The sequence below is a fragment of the Myodes glareolus genome, chromosome 16 (assembly GCF_982192425.1).
Source record: "Myodes glareolus chromosome 16, mMyoGla1.1, whole genome shotgun sequence".
In the NCBI taxonomy this organism is placed as follows: Eukaryota; Metazoa; Chordata; class Mammalia; order Rodentia; family Cricetidae; genus Myodes; species Myodes glareolus.
The window spans coordinates 31,277,071-31,299,991 of NC_142041.1; the positions used below are offsets into that span (position 1 = coordinate 31,277,071).

General features: G+C 44.7%; 1 protein-coding gene across 3 annotated transcripts in view; it reads left to right on the plus strand.

The window, feature by feature from the left end:
- Gne (glucosamine (UDP-N-acetyl)-2-epimerase/N-acetylmannosamine kinase) overlaps positions 1-22,921 on the plus strand; it is a 49,941-nt gene that overhangs the window by 13,735 nt on the left and 13,285 nt on the right. The window contains exons 1-5 of one of the 3 annotated variants that reach the window (XM_048419759.3): positions 4,720-5,006; positions 10,229-10,434; positions 11,861-12,312; positions 15,642-15,794; positions 17,981-18,193. In XM_048419759.3, coding sequence (XP_048275716.1) covers positions 10,271-10,434; positions 11,861-12,312; positions 15,642-15,794; positions 17,981-18,193 — 982 coding nt within the window. In that variant the 5' untranslated portion in view covers positions 4,720-5,006; positions 10,229-10,270. Of the gene's footprint in view, positions 1-4,719; positions 5,007-5,404; positions 5,426-10,228; positions 10,435-11,860; positions 12,313-15,641; positions 15,795-17,980; positions 18,194-22,921 lie in introns of those variants that run through there. The other 2 variants (XM_048419760.3, XM_048419758.3) reach the window with 2 other exon arrangements.

The following is a 22,921-nucleotide window of genomic DNA, read 5'->3' on the forward strand; positions in this document are numbered from 1 at the left end:
TCAATTACCAGTTTTCTGAGAAACTGCCATATTGATTTCCAAAGTGGCCATACAAGTTTGTACTTCCACCAGCAATGGAGGAGTGTGCCCCTTGCTCCACATCCTCACTAGAATGATCTGCCATTTTGCTTTTTTATCTTACCCATTCTGACAGGTGTAAGAAGGAATCTCAGAGTTGTTTTGATTTACATTTCCCTGATGGCTAAGGATGTTGAACATTTCTTTAATTTTTCTCAGTCATTTGATATTCTTCTGTTGATAATTCTGTTTAGATATTTATACCATTTTTAATTGTATTGTTTGATTTGTTGATGTCTAGTTTCTTTATCCACGTCGGGCGCCAACTGTTGTAAGGGGCTGCGGGCAGGCCTGCTTTTCGTCCCACCCGGCTCCTGCATGGCTAGCTTAGTCCCAGAAATAACAACACACAAATTGTATTCATTTAAGCACTGCCTGGCCCATTATCTCTAAAGAGTTAGTTACTGACTAACTCTCATATCTTGATATTAACCCATTTCTATTAATCTGTATCACACCACGAGGTGTGGCTTACCGGGAAAGATTCAGCATGTCTGACCTGGTGGCTGGCTCCATGGCGTCTGCCTCACTTCCCTTCTTCCCAACATTCTATTCTGTTTACTCCGCCTACCTAATTTTCTGTCCTATCAAAGGGCCAAGGCAGTCTCTTTATTGACCAATGAAAATAACACAATAGACAGATAACCCTCCTCCATCAATTTTGGATAGTAATTCTCTGTCAGATATGGAGTTGGAGAAAATCTTTTCCCATCTATAAGCTGCCTTTTTGTCCCATTGATGGTGTTCTTTGTGATATAGAAGCTTTTTTGTTTTATGATGTCTCATTTATTATTGATTATTGATATTAGTGCCTCTGTTGTCAGTTTTCTGTTCATGAAGTGATCTCCTGTGCCAATGCATTCAGAGCTATTCCCCACTTTCTCTTCTGTTTGGTTCAGCATATCTGGTTTTATGTTGAGGTCTTTGACCCACTTGGACTTGAGTTTTGTGTCGGCTGATAGATATGGATCTATTTACATTCTTCTACATGCAGACATCCAATTAGAGCAGCACCATTTGTTGAAGATGCTTTTTTTTCCCATTGTGCATTTCTGGTTGCTTCATCAAAACCAGATGTCCATAGGTGTGTGGATTTATGTCTGGCTCTTCTATTCAGTTCTATTGATCAACGTGTCTGTTTTTATGCTAATATCATGTCCTTTTTATTACAATAGCTCTGAAGTACAGTTTGAAATCGGGCATGATGATAACTCAGAAAGTTCTCTTATTGTACAGAATTGTTTTAATTATCTTGGATTTTTTGTTTGTTTTTCCATATGAAGTTAAGTATTGTACTTCAAGATCTGTAAAGAATTGTGTTGGAATTTTGATGGGGATTTCATTGAATCTATAGACTGCTTTGAATAGGATGACCATTTTTACTATGTTAATTCTATTGATCTATGAATATGGAATATCTTTTCATTTTCTGTTTATCTTCTTTGATTTCTTTCTTCAAAGACTTTCTGAGTTATCAACATGCCCGATTTCAAACTGTACTTCAGAGCTATAGTAATAAAAACAACATGATATTAGCATAAAAGTTTTGTCATACAAGTCTTTCACTTCCTTTGTTAGAGTTACCTCAAGATATTTTATGTTATTCGTGTCTATTGTGAAGGGTATTGTTTCCCTGATTTCTTTCTCAGCCCATTTGTCATTTGTGTATAGGAGGGCTACTGATTTTTTGAGTTAATTTTGTGTCTAACCACTTCACTAAAAGTGTTTATCAGCTGTAGGAGTTCCCTGGTAGAATTCTGGGGGTTCCTTATGTATACTAGCATATTATCAGCAAAACCCGATACTTTGGCTTCTTCCTTTCCAATATGTATCCCCTTGATCCCCTTCAGTTGTCTTATTATTCCTTATTCAGTTACTATATTAAATAGATATGGAGAGAGTGAACAGCCTTGTCTTGTTCTTGATTTTAGTGGAATTGCTTTGAGTTTCTCTCCATTTAATTTAATGCTGGCTATTAGCTTGCTGTAAATTGCCTTTTTTATGTTTACATCTGTCCCTTTTATCCCTAATCTCTCCAAGACTTTTTATCATGAAGGGGTGTTGGATTTTGTCAAAGGCTTTCCATCATCTAATGAGATGATCGTGATTTTTTTTCTCTCTCAGTTTGTTCATATGGTGGACTACAGTGAATGATTTTCATATGTTGAACTATCCCTGCATCTCTGGGATGAAGCCTACTTGATGATCTTTTTGATGTACTCTTGGATTGGTTTGCAAGTATTTTATTGAGTATTTTTGCTTCTGTGTTTCTGAGGAAAATTGATCTGTAATTCTTTTTCTTTGTTGAATCTGTGTGGTTTGTGTATCGGGTGACTGTGGTCTCATAAAATGAATTTGACAAGGTTCCTTCTGTTTCTATTTTGTGAAATGCTTTGAGGAGTATTGACATTGCTTTTCTTTGAAAGTCTGGTAGAATTCTGGGCTAAAACCATCTGACCCTGGGTATGGTCCACCATGCCCAGCTAAACACTGATTTTTGAAGTTAGCTTAACTTCAACACTGGCTATGTAGTAATGTAGTATGTAACTTAAAAGGCAGATGCCTCTCTTGAACATCCTCCATGATTTCCAAGGCACTCATGACAGACAGAATAATGGCTACTTTCAAATGTCCCTACCCCTCCTTTGGAGATAGAGTTTGCAGGTGTGATCAAGCGTTTTGTGCTCATCACCTTAGCCTTAGTCACCCTTTGAAGTGCCACAACAAACCAGCCAATTACTAAAATTAGAAACCTGGAAGCTATTCTTTATTCCTTCCTTATAACTAATCAATTATAAGTTTCACCAGTCTTATAGCCAAATAAATTATATTTCTATCTACTTCAGCCCAGTTTCCCTGGCACCAATTCTTGATGAGCGCCTCTCATCCTTGTCTACCCAGGTGCCCGAGAGGTGTTCAGAAAAGACACGATCAGAGATGTGTTAGAAATGGGTGTGTTAGCAGAGCAGATACAAATGGCGACTCGGTCAACTTACAGATTACTCTGACCTCAGAAAGGAAGGTAGATGAGGGTGCACACCTCCATGTACAAAAGCTCTCACTGTACTTCCAGGGTGATGTGACCCTTGCTGGGTCCAATAAGGCTGCATAAACACCATGCAAACCCCAACTTCACCCTTAACTGAAATAAGTCACAAACTGCAAAGTGTGATATGGTTTGCAATTGGTTTTATGGCAAGAAACCCCAGTGGATTGCTAGATTGTTTAAATAGTGTCACTTAGTCAGACTGGTGGACCACGTCTCTAATCCCAGAATCTGGAAGCTGAGTCAGGAGGACTGACATGAGTTTGAGACCAGTCTGGACTACACAGTGAATCCTATGGCAGGGTCAGCTAGCTAGGTACAGTGTAAGACCCTGTGTCAGAAAACTAAAGAATGTTTTCAATGTTTCATTTGTGATAATCTTTTTCTTGTTTGAGACATGGGTGCAGTTATATTGCTCAGACTACTTGTCCAACTTCTCATTCTGTTCCATGCTGGGGTCAATTTCACCCTATCAAGTGGTACGGTTGTTTGTAACTCCAGCCCCAGGGTCTCTGATGTCCTCTTCTGGACACTCTAATATACACCAACCTCAAACACACACACACACACACACACACACACACAAATAAATAAATAAATAAAATCTTAACACAAAACCCAAACACTTCAGTAGGAGCTAAGTGCTCAGGCCCCTCTTCCCCTTCCTGGGTCTCGGAGCTGCAACCAGCGTGGCAGAGATGAAGATATCCTAGAGATATCTGAGTCCCTCAATCTATCAGACTACTGAAACAAAGGACTCAAAACTGGAATTTCCCCACGAATCTCATGCTGGGAGGAGGACAAGGCTGAATCCTGATGTTGGAAATAGATTTCACACGGGGCGCTTTACTGGAGAGACTGGAATCTAGACAGTAATAGATAGAGCTACAGCCTGATCAATTTAGATATGTACATCCAACTCTCCCTGTATATTATAACCTCAGTTTAGGGGTTCCAAATGGATCTGGGGAGAGGGCATCCTTGGATATCTTTGTTCCTCTTTGCAATATGATCACATTGAATAATAATAATGATTATTATTATCATTATATTAATTCTGCTGTTCTCATTGACTTATAGAGGATAGGTGGCAGAACCTGGCTTTTCGGGGCACAAACAGTGACACCCAAATTCGGTAATAGAATGCTCAGCTAATATATGCGTCTTGTTACTCCGCACTCCACCAGAGCCTCCTGGCTGGCGTGGCCAGGCTTAATCCCAGGGACCACTCTGGGCTGGTGCTTGGTCCATGAGATGACTCTCAGTTTGAGCCCAAGGCTGAAACAATCATCTCGTGGAAAACTCGGGCTTCACAGTGGGTTTCGGCAGAGGAGAGATCACCCCCAGGCTCAGCAAACCGAGTGGATGCCACTACCCGAGCTGACGCGACAGCGGAAGGCACTCTGTGCAACAGCCCGGGGCTAACAGAAATGCTCGGGGTGGGGTGAGGGGGACGGGGGCGGGGCCAAGGCCGAGGCCGAGGCTGGGCGGAGCGATCGACGGTTCGACGCTCCGCGGGAGGGGGGGGGGGAGGACGCCTGGAGGAGCAGCGGTCGGGCGGAGCGCCGAGTCATCGAGCGGCGCAGGAGTAGCGGAAGCCACGGGGTGCGCTGGCCGGGGCCCGCGTTGTAGGCCGGCTGGAAGCTCGCTGAGCGCTGAGGTGGCGCTGGAGGGAACTAACTCGGCTAGGGCCACACGTCAGTCGGTGACTCACACGCATCGTGCCGCGCTCCGACAGCTACCGCTGCAACTGTGGGCCTTGAGCTGGGTGCCCCGGGACTGCGCGGCAGGGCGCCTCTCCCGCCCGGCGCGGGGCTCCGACGCGTGACCCCGGAGCTGTCAGACTCAGCGCGTGGGTGAATGGGAACCCGGGCGTGAGGAGGTAGGCCTGGTCAGGCTCCTGCCGGTCCCCGCGGGCAGCGCAGTCCTGGGGCCCAGGGCGGAGGCGTGAGGGAGCTGCTGGCCAGCCCTGCCCCGGGTGGACGGGGTGTGATCTGGGAGACGGTCTCGGAGGTCCGCCCAGCACGGGCCATCTGGACTCTTGGCTTCCTTGGAAATGCGATCGGCGTTTATATCCATCCAAGAACAGCCTTGTAAAATCGCTAGAGCACAGTTGGGCGTTGCTCCTCAGATAGGAGGGGTGTGGCGGGGGTACAGTTTAACCGTAAAGAAAATGGTTTAGCCCAACTGTAGAGGCTCTGGAAGGAACGACAGACTGGATTATAGCAGGGCAGCGGGGTGCTGAGAACTCCGCACCCCGTTTTATCGCGGTGTGTTCCATCCGCTCGGCGTGAAAGGAAGGTGTGTCAAGATCTCCAGAAAGGTTTGCGCTCGTGGGTGTTTGTGGAATGTACACACAAGGCAGAGGGTGTGTAGGGCAGTGACCTCAGTGCAGGAAGATGGTTCTGTCAGTCATTAACTATGTTTAACTGTAATTTAGAGCAAGATGATTTTTTTTTTTTTTTTGCTATACCTCAATGTCCCTGACCGTGTAGCGGAGTGAATGAGATAAGATTGAAAGATGCTTATAACGTTATGTTAGCACAGTGCGAGGTGAAAGCGCTTAGCAGTGTTTACCGTGTGACTGGTGGCTACTTGCACAAGCGTACTTACAGAAAACTCTCTCGTGGTTGGGACATTGACATTACCACCTTTTGCAACGTTTATAAAGCAAGATTGAGTTGAACGCGGTATGTGAGCATTGCCATTTCTTGGAGCTTGGAAGATGGCTGGTGGTGGTTGCTGGAGGGTGTGAAGCTGAAAACTTAACCTGAGTTTAGGTCCTCAGAACCCGGTAAAACCAGTTGTAGAATTCGAGCAGCTGTCATGCAGACAATCCGAAACGTTGAGTTCCCAGGAAGGGGCGGGGAGACTACAAACAGCCTGTCTCCGACAAGGTGAAAGTGTAGCGGGGTGTTGGTGAGATTGTTCTGTGAGACAAGCAAAACATTGGTGGAGAAAGCGAAATAAAAAGCTCTGTTGAAGCCAGCTGACTGCTGCTGTTGGGATGGGATGGCCCAGATTTGAGGGTCCTTGCAGGTGGTCTCCGGGTTGGGCATTTTATAAACCCTCGTGTCCTCCCATTTCCCTTATTGTCTGGTCCACTGATCAAGTGTTCGCCCAGGTAGCCTTTCCTTCCTGCTGATTTGCTGTGTTCCTGACGTGACGGGTCCCCCACCCTAGCCCAGAAGGCATTAAGTTGCGCTCTGTGTCTGTGTTCTAACTCTGCTTCAGCTTGGAGGACTGATACCCGAGTTTGTCTTTGTGTGTGTGTGTGTGTGTGTGTGTGTGTGTGTGTTTTGAGACAGGGTTTCTCTGTAACTTTGAGGCCTGATCTGGAACCAGCTCTTGTAGACCAGGATGGCCTCGAACTCACAGAGATTCGCCTGCCTCTACCTCCCGAGTCCTGGGATTAAAGATGTGAGCCATCACTGCCCGGTTGGAGTTCGTCCTTTGACCTCCACTTTCACCTGTGCAGCCAGCCATCTCACTGGCTCGAGTGCTCAAAACTGTTTGCATTTTGCAATGTTTGGGGCCTCAGACTTTGGGATGGGAAAGTGCATAGTATCCACAGTATGCACTGACAAATATAGATACAGTTGATTAATTTTAATCTTTGTCTCGTATTCCACCATGTGGAATTCAAATTCAATCCTGTTTTACATTGTACTTTATGAAGCATAAATTACCTTTAAGTGGTTTGAGTCAGTGTTGTCTCATTACTCATCCCATATTAGTGGTGACGATGCTGGTCACTGTCTTCAGTATAAAAATGTGTCTTTAGTGGTGCAAGTCTTTAAACCCGGCACTCAGGAAGCAGAGGCAGGCAGATCTCAGTGAGCTCCAGGCCAGCCTGGTCTGCAGAGAAAATCCCAGGACAGTTATGGGTATTGAGAGAGACCCCCGTCTCAAAAACACAAAGAACAGATTTTTTTAAAAAGTACTTTTGGGAATACTTTATTCAGAATAAATAACAGACAGTTTGTTAAAGTTTCTGATTTCTGTTGCACCTGCTTGTGAAAGCGGAGTGGCCGGGGTCTGTTGTGTTCCGGGCCGTCTTCCACAATATTCTTTCCTAAAGTCAGAAACGGGACCTTTCTCAGCTCCTCACCCATGTCAGTTTTCTGTGCAGTGCCCTACACAGATTAAAGACTCTGTAAGTTCTTGTTCATTCGGTGTTTATTTTCAAGGCTCTTACAATTCTTCATTTATTTGAAAAGCTGGTAACTTGCACAGTTGGTTTAATATTTCCATTGTCTTTAAGTTTTTCCTTGTTCCCATTTAATTCATAAACACAATTATAAATATTTTAAAAGTAAAGAATGTAGCAATAGCTTGTAAAATGTTACCAATTGCATACTATATATTGTATTATTTATAAATAAGTACACACACACACACACACACACACACACACACACACATATATATATATATATATATATATATATATATATATATGAGGATGGTACATGCCTGTAATTCCTACACTTTGGATACTTACACCGACCACGGCAGACGAGCCAGGGCTACATAGGGCTGTCTCAAAAGACAAACAAACAAACAAAAAACCCAAGCAAGCAAACAGAAAACCACTAATAAGCCCAAATAACAAATGTTAGGGACAAGGAGAGGAGACGGGAAAGAAAAGACGGAAATGAAGACAAACCAGTACTGTGAGCCGCTAAGAGCCACGTGGCCGAGAGAACGGCCTGGCCGACCTTTCATTCTGAGGTGTGGTGTGACCTTTTCATTTGAAGCCATGTGAATACACCACCTAATCATGAATTTGTGTATTTATTTATTTATCTGTTTGTTTATTGGGATAGGGTCTTACCATGGAGCTCTGGCTGACTTGGAACTTGCATGTAGTCCAGGCTGATTTGGATCTCACAGAGATCTACCTGCCTCTGCCTCCCAAGTGCTGGGATTAAAGGTGTGTGCCACCATGTCCAGTATGCAATAATTAATTTTTAAAATTCAAGAAATGCCCCTCTTTAAAAAGTTTTAAGATTTACTTTATTTTCCTAAAAAGTTTTGACTTAAGAAAAAAAAAAAGAACACGCATAGTTTATACAGCTGGCTAACGGTTGGTTAGGACGATAGCTCGGTAACCTGGCAAACAAAGCGCTGCCAGCTGGAGCGTTCACCGTCCACGTATATAATACATTGGCCAACGCCAGCCGTTTGCTTTGCCTCACCCAGCAAATTAAATATCACAACTGAGTCAGTCCACATTTGTTCAGTGGAGGGAGGAATGTGTACAAGACACTTAGGATGGCCGTTCTCTAGTGATTAGGTAGTGCTTTAGACTCTTGGCAGTATTCTCATTTGACAATTAGTTACAAGGGCTTTTCGTAGGGTAGAATTAGCCTTTCCTGGGTTTTATGCTTTGGAGTGGGCCTCAGTCATCATGGGACAGTTTGCACGATCAGGGAACTCCACTCTGAAGTGTGCCCACATCAGAAGACCCTCGATGGGCTGACTGCTGAGCCTCGGGGGCTACTCTGCTCCCTTTATAGCCTGGATTCCTAGTTCAAGTTCAAATATTGCTGTACTTCCTCAAACCTAAGCACCGAGGTCAGAGTCCATGAGGTGAAACTTAGCATTGCTACTGGGAAATTTAAAGTTTTCCATAAAGAAAGTCCCTCCCCACTTCTTTGTAGCTCCCCCCCGCCCTGTCTCTTTTTCCCTTCCTCATCTCATTTCTCACCATGTATACAGATAGGCTTCCAGCTCAGGATCTTTGAATCCTCCTGCCTCAACCTGACAAGGACTGGGGTTGTATGATAGATGGCCTGCAGAAACAAGTTCCCTAAGTCAACCATCTCTTGCTCTGGTTTTGACTTTGTAAGTGAAGGGTGTGGGGTGAGGGCAGATGGAAAGGTAGGTCGGCCGCGGAGTTAAACAAAAGTGTTTTCATGGGTGTAGCAGGACCACAGTGCTGAAAAGGAGGTGGCTCTGCGAGGGATAGGGTTAATGAGGCCTCCCCAGAAGAGGTGACACTTGACTGGGGTTTGAAGCCTGGGTAGGAGTCTGGGCAAGAGGGGAAGGAAGCTGTAGGTCCAGGGGCTTAGACCTAAGACTGGCATAGATCCACTAGTAAGCAACGGGCATTTTGATTCGCTGATGCTTTGACACTAGTAAAGGTCGGAGAGATGTGGTTTAAAAACAGACTGAGGTCCAGATTAGCAGTTTGGATTTTATCCCATAGTGAGGTATGCTGATTGGTGTGACAATCAGATCACTCTGAAAGTCTGTGGGAGAAGGACAGACAAGAAATAAGCTCACCACTTTGACCACTATCTCAGACCCAAGACAAATGGACTTTTATCTAAGGGAAGTGCTGGTGTGGACAAGAGGAAGAAACAGTGAGCTCAGGAGGTACTGATGAGGAATGGAAGCGGCAGGATAGCAGGGAATTTGGATGAGTCGTAGTGCATAACTGGGTTAGGGAACAAACCAGGAGAAACAGCTTTGCAGGAGAAAATGAGTTCAATTTGGGACACTGACTTTCAGGTGCCTTGGGGAAGCGTAGCAGAGCTACGCTTTGGAGTCGGCTTTGGAGTCGGCTTTGCGACCTGGCATGTGGTGCAGATGAGGTCTCGAGGGAGTTCCTAAGGAGCATCTCTCTTCCGAGGGAGTGTCATGTGAGGGCAAAGACATTCTCTTTGAAGATGTGATCTTGAATCTTGGGGCAGTAATTTTCTCTCTAGACCTATCTCTCCCTTTTGTGAAATTAACCAGTAGGTGATTCTCTACCCACATTTTCTAACAGTCTGTTTTGTTGGTCTCACTTGTGAGTATACCAAGTATTTTTTTCCTTAGTAAGTACTTTTAAACTAATAATTAAAGAAAGGATATTTGTTTATCTTTGGAATGAAAACTGTGTTCAGGTGTGGCAGTGAGAGAAAGGATGGAGGCTGCCAGCCTGCTGGGGGTTCCTCGTTTGACACCCCAGTGAGGGCTTTGCAGGTGGAGCAGGGTGGAGCAAAGACTGGACGCCTCTGTATTGAACCACAGTGCTTTCAACTGGAAAGTTCTACTCTCCTACTTCCTAGTTATTCCGGCTGTGAACAATAACTTTTATTTTTGTATCATTAGGAACTCTATTTTAAGAAACTCTCAACTAAAAAAAAGCAAGTCATGGAGAAGAATGGGAATAACCGGAAGCTTCGGGTTTGCGTTGCTACCTGCAACCGCGCGGATTACTCCAAACTCGCCCCGATCATGTTCGGCATTAAGACGGAGCCTGCGTTCTTTGAACTGGATGTGGTGGTGCTGGGCTCGCACCTGATAGACGACTACGGGTGAGACGAGTGCTTTCCTGTGCTTCGCCCAGCAGTGCGCCTGGGAGAGCCTGGGTTTGTAGGCTGCTGCGGGCCTCGGCCTCTGTGTACCGCTGGGGACTGGGGAAGACGCTCAGAGTCTGTTACTTCAGTTATAAACCAGGGTAAAAACCAAATGGTGATGAAGCCTGCCCCAGTGCTGCTGTTCAGCAAATACTTGATGATTGACAGCTGGAAATGTCACTATTTGTTACTACACTCAGAAGAAACACATATGTGTGTGTATAATTGTATGTAAAATTAGACATAATAACATGGCTTCATGGCATAATTTTTTGGTGTTGGGGTCTGAGCCCAAAGCCTCAAGAAAGCTAGACCTGTGCTTTATGATGGAGCACGCTTATTTCACCCCAGGGTATCTTGTGAGTTCTAATGGCAGTTCTTCAGAATGGTTTACTAAAACTGAGTGTATTGGTGTGTGCCTATAATCCTACCCGCGCTGAGGCAGGAGGATTGCTTTGAGTTTGAGTCCTGCCCAGATTGCAAAGTGAGGACTGCAATCCTGTCTCCAAATAGAAAAAACAACAAAAACCAATCCTGGTTTACAAGTCAATCACATATTAAGAAGTATACATGAGACAAGATTTATAGAAATCTAACTTATCGTAAGGTAAATGAAAATGTTATATTACCAGGATCATTAATTTGTGTGTATGTGACCTTAAGATCTGTACTGTAGGGTAGCAGGGATGATTTGAAAACTGAGGGGTAAACTGAGAGAGACCAGGAAGGAGCCTTGGCTTTGCTCTCCTCGTGCACTTAGTGCCCCCTTGTGGTGTGAGCCTCCTAAGACTGGGACCGTCATTTTCAGACTACTTTAAAGGCACAGCGGTGCACCGCCAGAACAGTAAGCAGAAGCAGAATACCACTGTCTCCTACACTCTGTGGCGGGTGGCTTGCTCTAAGAAGACAGTTAAGGAGCAGTGAGGAGGCTCATGGGTAGCTCCTATAGATTTTTTTTTATTGAAATGAATCTGGCTATCTAAAGTAGGCTACTTGAGTGATTGGACGTTGTAGTTTGAGCCAGAGGTAGAAGTCTCGGTAAGTTCTCTTCCGTGACAAAGCTTGTGCAGGAAGCTGGTGCAAGGAGGCTCTCTGGCAAGTGGTAGTTGCTGTAGCACCCGAGTGGAAAGGTATATTTGATGGTGAGGCTATTGAATAGGAAAATCAACTAGTATTTAGGAGGATTTCCTGGGCAGGCTTTATCTTGATCTGGAGAAAGCTACTGACTGTGTAACAGTGTGAATCAGGTGTAGGTACATTTATGGTCTTTGCTCTTTATTTATAGTTTATACTTCAATTTAATTACTTGTTTTAACAAGCGAGACTGTGAACAGATGTGCTCTCTTGTGTAAGAACATAGTGTCACCCCTGTGCTCTGCTTTAGAAACACATATCGCATGATTGAGCAAGACGACTTTGACATTAACACCCGGCTACACACGATCGTTAGAGGGGAAGATGAAGCAGCCATGGTGGAGTCAGTAGGCCTTGCTCTAGTGAAGCTTCCAGATGTCCTTAATCGCCTGAAGCCTGACATCATGATTGTTCATGGAGACCGATTTGACGCCCTTGCCCTGGCGACATCTGCTGCCTTGATGAACATCCGAATCCTGCACATTGAAGGAGGAGAGGTCAGTGGGACCATCGATGACTCTATCAGACACGCCATAACGAAGCTGGCTCACTACCACGTGTGCTGCACCCGAAGCGCAGAGCAGCACCTGATATCCATGTGTGAGGACCATGACCGCATTCTGTTGGCAGGCTGCCCTTCCTATGACAAACTGCTCTCAGCCAAAAACAAGGACTATATGAGCATCATTCGGATGTGGCTAGGTACGTAGGCCAAACTTTATTAAGGCTAATGTTTTTTGTTTTTTTTTTTTGTCAGAAAGTGTTGGGCATATTTCAGTGTTTTTGAAAACTCATGGACACAATATTCCATTAGAGACCAGAGAACTAAGGTTTTACTTCACAGTTCTTACTTTGTGGTATATGCTTACCTCCAAGGTTCTCTATGAAATAGAAAAGCTGGATTGATGTTAAAAATCTATACTATGTTTGTACATATGGAATGCTTTTGCTCCACTGAATATTTTAGTGAGTAGTATTCACAAGGATAGTTCATTCTTTAACAGTTTTAATTTATGTGTTGATAAGCTTTTTAAAAATGAATTTTATTATTTGTGTGCATATGCATATGTGTGTATGTTCAAAATGTGATGTGCATACAAATCTGGAGTCAGACCTCCACTTCCGTGTGTTCTAGGGATTGAGTTCAGGTCCACATGCTGGAGCGCTTTAACCCGCCTTCACTTTCTTTTTCTCTTTTTCTCTTTCTTGAGACAGAATCTAGTCTAATCTGGACTTGAACTTGGTATATTGCTCAGGATAACCTTGAACTCTTGATTCTCCTGCATCTGCCTTCTAAGTGCTAGGATTATAATCATATGCTACTATACCTGTCCATGAGTACAATTCTTACTTTATCAAAAAAATGGGGAAAAGGAGAAGGAGATAGCTCACTGGGTCAAATGTTTGACATACAATCTTGAAGACCTGAGTTTGTTCCCTAAGAATCCACATCAAGAGCCAGCTGTGGGGGTGCACCCTTGCCCTGGCATGGCGGGGCGGGGTGGCATGGAGACAGCTAGTCCAGCTGGATTGGTAAACTCTGAATTTAGTTAGACCGTCTCAAGAGGTATAAGGTGGAGAGCACCTGAGGGAGACAGTCAGAGTTGCCCTCCTGTATTCGTATGTACACATGCATGCACATGTGTACACAGTGTTGGGGGAGCATGCTATAAAACTGCATGTATAATGTGATCCATCTCTGTAAAAGCTGTAATAGTGGAAAGGCTAGAAAGTAGGTAAAACTAATTTATTATATTATTTTCCAGTGTGAGCTTAGAGTACTTTTACCTTTTCTACTTTTTTTCCCTTGGTTTTTCAAGACAGGGTTTCCCTGTGTAGCTCTGACGTCCTGGAACTCGTTCTGTACACCAGGCCGGCCTCTGCCTCCTGAATGCTGGGATTAAAGGCATGTGCCATCACCACTTGGCTGCATTTTATTTTTTAGTATGGAAAATTGTTGCTTTTACTTTTGTGTGTGCACATGGGTTTGTGGAGGCCAGATGTTGATGTCCAGCGTTTCCCCACTGCTTATGGCTTGAAACATGGCCTCTCACTGAAACTGCAGCTGACGGGTTTGGCCAAACCGGCTGGGCAACAATCCCTAGAAACTCTCTTGTTCTCATACCTCAGGGCTGGGAGTATGGGTAAAGAATGCCATACTTGGGGTTTTGGTTTTGGTGACTTTAAAAGAAAGCGAGCGTGCTGGGCCAGCAGGATGGCTCAGCAGGGAAAGGCTCTATCTAGCCCCTGACAGTGCAGCCCTTGCAGCCCACATAAGGTGGAAGAGACCGGGCTCCACAGAGTTGCCCTCTGACCTCCACATGTGTGCAGTGGCATGTACATTTCCTCACACGAGGCCCACAAAAGAATACTAATTTTTTAAAAATCAAGGAAACAATGTAGTAAGATTGTAAACACAAGCTTAAAGCCCTGTTTGACAGTTTATACTTCATGATGGAAAGAGCAAAACCTGGATTCTTACTTTTTATAGTTATTTCTTTATTTTTAGACAGAGCCTTGCTATATAGCTCTGTTTATTCTAGTACTCATTGTGTAGGTCTGGCCAGTCTCAAAACTGTAGCTTTCCTGCCTCATTCTCCCGTGTGCACACAACTGTGCACACAATACCCAGCTTCTTGTTTTACTTTTAAACTGGTGAAAAAGCAGACACAAGACAGTGAGCCAAACTGTATCTAGCAGTAATACACTTGCACAGGTAGCACTGTCTGCTTCTCCTCTAGCAGCTTCCTACATTTTCACTCTGCTCACAGGAAAGTGAAATTGTGCAGGTCACCTACAACATGCAGCTTTATCACCCGATCCCATAAGAATATTAGCAAGGTCGAGAAGATACAGTAAACTTGTAGTAATGAGAGGCATCCCAACAGTAAATATCAGTCTTTGATGCCAGGAATAGATAGTTCTGGCTCAATGACTTGAGCTTTCTTTCTCAATATTAAGACAAAACAAAACATAACACAGCAAACAAAAAATACCTAGTCAGGTATGGTGGTACATGCCTGTAATCTTAGCACTTGGGAGAAGATCAAGAGTTCAAGGTAATCTTTAACTGTATTGAATTTAAGGCCAACCTGGAATACCTGAGACCTTGTCTCAAAAAAAAAAAAATGCCCAGCTGGTAAGAACACTTGACCACAGCCTGAGCGTGGTCCCTGTAAGATGGAAGGAGACCACCGCAGGCTATCCTCTGCATGCATCTGACCCTCACTAGTAATGATACTCAATAAGACAAAGGTTAAAAAATTACACTCAAAGTATAAGGTAAATGACAAGTGGAAATCACTCATGGAGCAAGATGCTAGAATTCTTCCCCGAGATCTCTGTTTATTCTTAGCAATAGTTTATATAGAATGGTCCTTCTCATGGGACTGGAGAAGTGCTTTGATATCCCAACCCTCAGGGCTAACAATGCAGCTGGCTACTTGATTGGTGAACCTTGCGTTTAATTCCCAGACCTCTGGGAGTGTGTGAAGGGGAATCCTCTCACCTACAAAGAAAATACCCTGAAACGCCTAGAGATCAGAGATTTGCCTTCTATGTGCTCTCAAGACAGTAGGCAGACAAAGAATGACGATGAAGGACGTGGGACCAGGGGGGTGAAGAGACTCTGAGAGGAGATGGTGTCCTCCGTAGCTTACTGTCTACATAGATATTTGTGCTCTGGCTGCTGCTGTAAGGATGATTCCGAGGGCCTCGGCTGCCACATCAAAGGATGACAGCATTCCTCTCTCGGGATTCACGTCACAGCACCACGTGCCGCAGCTGAGGTTTAGAGTGGAGCTGTCTGTTGAACTGCCGTATCAGACGTGGTACGGCACTTAGATTGTCTGCACTTAGATTAGCTCACCCTTTAGACCATAACAGGAAAGGCTCTCCTTTTTCACTTTTGAAAATGTGTTCCAGGCCAGCCAAGACTACATAGTGAGACCCTGCCTCAAAAAAACAAACAACAGCAACAGGAAGAAGAGTCTTAACTAATGAAGCACTGTGGTTCGCCTCTCTTTAAACAGGTGATGATGTAAAATGTAAAGATTACATTGTTGCACTGCAGCACCCTGTGACCACTGACATTAAGCATTCCATAAAGATGTTTGAATTAACACTGGATGCACTTATCTCATTTAACAAGAGGACCCTAGTTCTGTTTCCAAATATTGATGCAGGTAATGGAACTTAAAAATGAAATTGTGCCATCTCCCTTTTAAAACTTTAGTTTCTGTTACTTTCCTCTCTTCTTTACAGTCACCTTTGCTTGCCTATCGTATCTTAGGGCCCTTCTGAAAAGCATCCCAGTCGAAGGTCACCAGTCAGAATGCTGTGATGGTGTGGTCCTCCTCTAGTAGAAACAGCAGGAAGTAAATATTCAAGAGGCTCTCTGCCCTGCAGTTTGCCCTCGTGCTCCGTCGTTTCCCTCCAGCTTCCTCTGAGAAGGACTCTAAGGGCTGTGAGGCGCACACCTTAGAGGGCAAGGTCAAGGAGGGTCTCTAGGCTGGGGTAGCTGTGGCCTCAGTGCTAAGTGAAACCTTAGGAAGTGATGGGGTCTGAGGTACACGAGACAGATCAGGGTCTGACACTAAGGGGTTTTCAAATCCTGCTTATTGTAGCTGACATTAGTCACTGTGAGCTCTTAGGATTCTCTTGGTAACAGAAGTGGGACCTTTTCTCTGAAATGCTAAGCTATTACCTGCCACCTTACTTAAGAAGAATTTTTTCTGTTAGAAGAAGGACTCTGAACCCAGATTTTGATCAGGCAATACAGCAATATCTCAAAATCCTTTAGATTCTTTTGGTTCCCTTAAGTTCTGGATAAGTAATTATCATCTATCTGCCTATCTCTGAATGATGTGTTCTGGTTGTTGTAACTTTCTGGGCTGTGTACGCTGCAGAATTACTTCTCTTCTGTTAAAGAAAGGCTGTGACATGCAGTGTGGTGCATCTGTAGTCACAGCTACTCAGCAGCGGGGGGATCCCTTGGGACACTGGCTCAAAGACAAAAGATTCTGACTTAAAGGGAGATTGTCTGAGTCCTGCCCCTGCACACCCTCTGCTGTCCACGGAGCAATGTCAGTCTGTGGTTTAGTGCCCCAGCACGCTTGCCGTTCCCGGGAGGGAGATGGGCTCTTGGGAATACTAGACGGGAGCAGTAGTTTAGGCTTCAGACCAAAGTGGAGCCTTGGAATAGGAGCACCTTCTGGGGCACCATACTCTCCTGTAATTGTACATGAGGACTGGCATTTAGGGAGGGAAGTGGCCAGTCATCTCCCAGGGCGTTGGAGTTCTGAGCCCATCTGCCTGTCTTTCACATAGAGAAACTTTAAAAAAGAGATGCACACACAGTTTCTGGTGCCTGGATGAGTTCTGTCCATTGAGAGCTTTATATGTTCACTGTCTGCCCTAAGTCAGATGAAGCCCTCGTCCTCACATGGCTAGAGGAGAATGGCTGGAACAGCAGAGTCCTGCTCACCTGTGGTCCTAGCGCTTAGGAGGCAGAGGCAGGAGGATCCTGGAGAGGTGGCTGAGAGTTAAAAGCTTGTGTTTCCCAGCATCACGTTATGCAGCTCACAACTGCTTGTAGCTACAGTCCTAAGAAGAATTCAACCCCTCTGGCCTCAGTGAACACCTTCCTGTACATGAACATACCCCCACAGAGACACCCATACATACACATAAGAAAAAAGGAATAAGACTAAAGATCTTTTCTGTAAATCACAGGAAAAAAGTTTCAAGCCAAACTGGTCTATATAGTGAGACCTTTTTCAAAAAAATGAAGGAAGTGGGGCTGGAGCTATGGCTCCGGGGTTACAAGTGAACTGTTTATGCAGCGTACTGGGCTTAGTTCCCACACGGCAGCTCACAGTGGTCTGTGCTCCAGTTCCAAGGGGACTTGATGTTCTTTTGACCTCCACCGTCTCCTGCATGCACAAGGTACACATACACTTGCACAAGCAAACACGTACACATAAGTAAGTCAGTACATCTTTTTTAGAAATTCTTGCCATCCAATACTAAGGAAGAGACTGGGGAGACAGCTTAGAAACTACTGCCTTCTTTTTAGCCTAATTAAGGTGAGAGTATACTGAGGTATTACTACAATATACTTGCTTTGCTAAGTTCTGTTGGAAGCCCCCGACTGCTACTGTGTGAGCTAGATGAGATGCAGAAGCTGACCACATGCTATGTGCTGCTCATGAAAATCCCAGCACCAAAAACTGGAAAGATGAGTGGTTCAAGTGACTGTTTTCCTAATAACTCGTAGAGGATTAGAGCTGTACTTGCCAGGAAAAGTGATTTCTTTGTCTCATTTGATTAAATGGTTGCATTTAATCATGTGATCTTTTCATTTTCACAGGGAGCAAGGAGATGGTTCGAGTGATGCGGAAGAAGGGCATTGAGCATCATCCCAATTTCCGTGCAGTCAAGCATGTCCCATTTGAACAGTTTATACAGCTGGTCGCCCATGCGGGGTGTATGATTGGGAATAGCAGCTGTGGGGTGCGAGAGGTTGGCGCTTTTGGAACACCTGTGATCAACCTGGGAACACGCCAGATAGGAAGAGAAACAGGTGCCTGCCTTTGCCTGTTTCTCAACTGACTAGTGTCTCTGTAGCCGTGTGATGGACTGGTGCTGACCACGTTTTTCAAATTCACTTCATTTTTTGAGAATTTTACAGATGAATACTGTATATTTACTTCATTTCTACCCTTTTACCCCTTCCGACTCCTCCTGTTTTCCCCTCCACTCCTTTTCAAATTCATGACTTTTTCTGATTTATATTTTACACACACACACACACACACACACACACACACACACACACCCCTACCTTACCCCTTATTGAATCCATTTATTGGTTGTTTGTATGTGTTTAGGGCCGACCACTTGGAATTAGACAACCTATCAAGGAGCTTGTCCCTGGGAGAAACTGTCTCTCCCTCTCTCAACAACCAGCGATGGCCGATAGTTCTTCTATCTAGGGGTGAGCCAGTGGCGGCCTCTAGTTCTATCTAGGGGTGAAGCTTTGTGGCATTTCCCCCATTCATGTTGTTATGTCAGCTGGGTTGAACTGTGCAGGTCTTGTTCAGGCCACCATACTGTTGAGATTTAATGGTGCAGCCTCCCTGTCGTGTCTAGAAGACACCGTCTCACAGTAGGTGTCCTGGTCCACTGGCTCTTAGAATCTGTTTGCTCCCTCTTTGGTGATTTTTTTCCTGAACCGTAAGTGTGGTGGTTTTGTAGTTGCAGCAGCCGGGGTTGGCCAGCCCCAGTCACTCATTCTCTGCATTTTGACCACTTAGGAATCTGTGTAATAGTCTGTCTGCTGCAAGAAGCTTCTCTGATGAGGGATAAGAGCTACACTTCCCTGTGGGGACAAGGACAGTTATTTAGAGTCTAGTTAGAAAATATATTGGTTAGGAACGTGGCAGTAGTGGGTTCTCCTATAGGGTCTGTGAACTCTCTAGCTGCTGACTGTTGAGTGGGCCTTGAGTCCAGTTTAGCAGCTGCTGCTTGCCCCAAGGTAAAATGCCACTGTTCCACCATCGGGATAACTTGCCACAGCCATTGTGCTTTGTGGGCATTACAGCAGGCAGGACTGCTGATTGCTTTCTCCTTGGGCATCTCACATAGCGCCTTCCAACACTGAGAGAGCCAGCGCTCAGGGAGGAGGCTTCCTCTACCTCCTCCGTCCAAAGTGCATGGGTGCTCAGCAATAAGTCTTTACATTCCAGTTCTGGAAAGCAACCAAGGACAATGGCAATAGCTTGTTTTGTTTTGGGATCCTTTGAAGGCCTCTGACCAACAATTCCAAGGGAGGTTCCCATTCTTGGCACTGAGGTCTTTGTTAGATTGTCTATGGCTCTTGTGTGTGTGTGGTGAGGGGAACATTGCCACCTCATGTGGCATAACTCTACTTTAAAAGTGTGTGTGTGTGTGTGTGTGTGTGTGTGTGTATTTCAAGTAATTCTATAAAATAACGCATTTCCTGGGGCTTTTTCAAACATTCTTGGAGTTACTTATCTTTCCTTCTTCCCTCTCCTCTGTATTACCTTCCCTCCACACTCCCCAGCTAGAGCCTCCCCGGTCCCGCCCCCATATAGCACCTGTGTCATGCTATCCCCTCCCCCCATGGTCTTCTACTTCTCTGGCTCCTGTGGTTATTCCAGGTTATATACCAGGTCTAAAGACTGGGGGCTGGGATCCACAAGTCAGAGACAACACAGTGTTTAGATTTCTACATCAGGGTTCCCTCACTCAGGATAACGTTCTCCAGTCCCATCTGTTTACCTGCACATTTAGTGATTTGCCAGCTCATCAGTTGAAGGCCATGGGGGTTGTTTCCATTTCCTAGCTGTTGTGAGAAGTGTGGCAGTGAGCGTGGCTGAGCAAGTGTGTGTGAACATGGCTTAGCAAGTGTGTGTGAGCATGGCTGAGCAAGTGTCTCTGTCGTAGGATGTCAAGTTTAGGTATCTCTCTATACTTAGGTATATATGTTTCATGTGTATCTCTCTATACTTAGGTATATATGTTTCACGTATATCTCTCTATACTTAGGTATATATTTTAGGTATCGCTCTGTACTTAGGTATATTTTAGGTATTGCTCTGTATTTAGGTATGTATTTTAGGTATATCTGGCTACGTGTTTTTGTGAACAAGGAGGTAAGTGAAGTGAATGGCCAATTGTAGCTTAATATCTATAAATAGCACAGATGATTACCACATTCGTAGCTCTATTTGCATTTTTATTGCTTTATAAAATCAATTAGAGCTGAATGGTTCTTAATTATGGTCTTTGGCCTTGTTTAAGAGAGACTGTAGTTGGATGCGTCTTGAGTGTATGAATGCTAGTCTGTATTCGAGCCTGGTCCAGTGTCCTTTCAGTCTGCAGAGTATGACAGTCCTGAGCAGTGAAAGTGTAAGTAGGATTATTAATGCATTGCTAACTGAGCTATGCATGTTATTAGCATTAGTCAGCTTCTAATGCTGTGTACGTGCAAATATGCATCCGTAGCTAATGGGAAAATGCATGTCATTAATGTAAAAAGAATTGGACTAGAACTAAGGAGATTAGTTCCAGCTCTGCTGTTTCTTCCATTCTTTTTCACACCACCCTACATTTCTATTATTGTTACATCATTCCCAGAATATTACTTTGCTCTCTATTTTATAGGGAAAATAAAAGACCAGGATGGAAATTCTTTCAGATCTGTTACGAAAACACTTAGGATGTATGAGGCACTGGGATATGGCGGTATCAGACTAAGGAGCTAAGGACACAGCATTTGTAGAGTGTTCACGCAGCAAACATGAAGCCCTGAGTTCAGTTCCCAGCACCGAGGCATGATGGTACACACTAGCAATCAGAACGTAGAGGCAGAGGGATCAGAAATTCAAGGTGTCCTTGGCTACATAGCAAGTTCAAAACCAGCTTATGCTACATGAGACCCTGCCTTTGAGGAAGAAATGAAAAGAGTGCTTTGTGTCTTGTGGTGGAAGGAAAGCTTTAGAAAAGGAGTGAGGAAGCCCAAATTACCAGAAAATTGGTGTGCTTTGGCTCTTGCTAGCACCCGAAAGAAACAGAAAAGCAGGAACAGGGAAAGTTAGCTTTTTCTGAATCAGAACTCAGGAGACAGGCAGACCCAACATGGTAGTTTGTAGGGACCACCACGTGCTGAGCTCTTAATGAATGACATTCTAGTGGGGTAGGGAAGACAAGTAAGCAGCCCCAAAAGAAGATACTAGGGTTTCTAGGTGCCATGTAGACGGTAATGCAGGGTAATGGGATGGGCTACATTAAATGCTGTGGAGGCCTCTTTGAAAGGTGGCACTTTAGCTGAGATCGGGCAGAAGCAGGTAAACATGCATGCCAAGGCTATAATTTTTTTTGTTTTATTTTGTTTTGTTTTTCTCTTTTGGACCAAGGGTCTATATAATCTTGATACTGGGGAAACAGAAGAGTCAGCCTGATTGTAAACTATTAGCTAAGAAGCAGATGAGAGCCAGGTGTGGTGGTGCACGCCTTTAATGCCAGCACTTGGAGGCAGAGGCAGGAGGATATCTGTGAGCTGAGACCAACCCAGTATACATAGCAAACTCCAGAACAGCCAGGACTGCATAGACCTTCTTTCTCCCTCTACCCAAAAAATGAGAGGCAAACTTTTTCGTCCCCAGATAGGGTCTATTTATGTAGCATTGGATTTCCAGGAACTTGCTGTGTAGACCAGGCTGGCCTCAAATTCAGTAATCCACCTGCTTCTGTCTCCCAACTGCTGGGATTAAAGGCGTGTACCGCCACTGCCTGGCCTCTAGTGTGAATTCTAGTTGATTTTAATAATAAAAACCTGAGTCAGATATAAGGGTAAATGCTGAAAGGTCAGAGAAGCAGAACAGCCAGCCACTAATTCTTACATCTACGAAATCCTCAGACTGAATGGGGTGTCCTGTCTCCACAAGTCCTCAGACTGAATCCTGTCTCCTCCTACCTTATATTCCTCTCTCTGCCCAGCCATATCTCTTCCCATTTACTGGGATTAATCCCTAGTACTGGGATTAAAGGTGTAAACCACCACTGCTTGGCTCTGTTTCTCTTTTAGACTCATTGAATCTCATGAAGCCAGGGCGGCCTTGAACTCACAGAGATCCACCTGTCTCTGTCTCCTGAGTTCTGGGATTAAAGATGTGTGCCGCCACTGCCTGGCCTCTATGGCTAACTAGTGGCTAGCTTCGCACTCTGATCTTCAGGCAAGCTCTATTTGTCAAAGCACAAAATATCACCACAGTACATTACCGTCTGACTTTTATAAGATAAAATATTGATGTCCTTGTTTGCTTTCTTTTGCCGTGGCAAACACTTGGGGAGGAAAGGGTTTCTTTGCTCTTACAGCTTATGGTTTTATTATGAAGGGAAGTCGGAGCCGGAACTGAAGCAGAGGCCATAGAGGAAAACTGCTTGCTCCTTAGGGCTTGTTCAGCTTGCTTTCTTATATATACACCCTTGGACCTCCTGCCCAAGGGGGGAACCTCAATTAAGAAAATGCCTCCATAAGATCAAGCTATAGGTAACATTGTGGGTGGTGCCACGCCTGGTCTGGTGGTCCTGGGTTCTTTAAAAAAGCAGGCTGAGCAAGCCACGAGGAACAAAGCCAGTAAGCAACACCCCTCCATGGCCCCTGCATCAGCTCCTGCCTCCAGGTTCCTGCCCTGTGTGAGTTCCTGTCCTGACTACTTCTGATGATATGGAAGCATAAGCTGAACAAACCCTCTCCTATTCAGGTTGCTTTGGTCATGGTGTT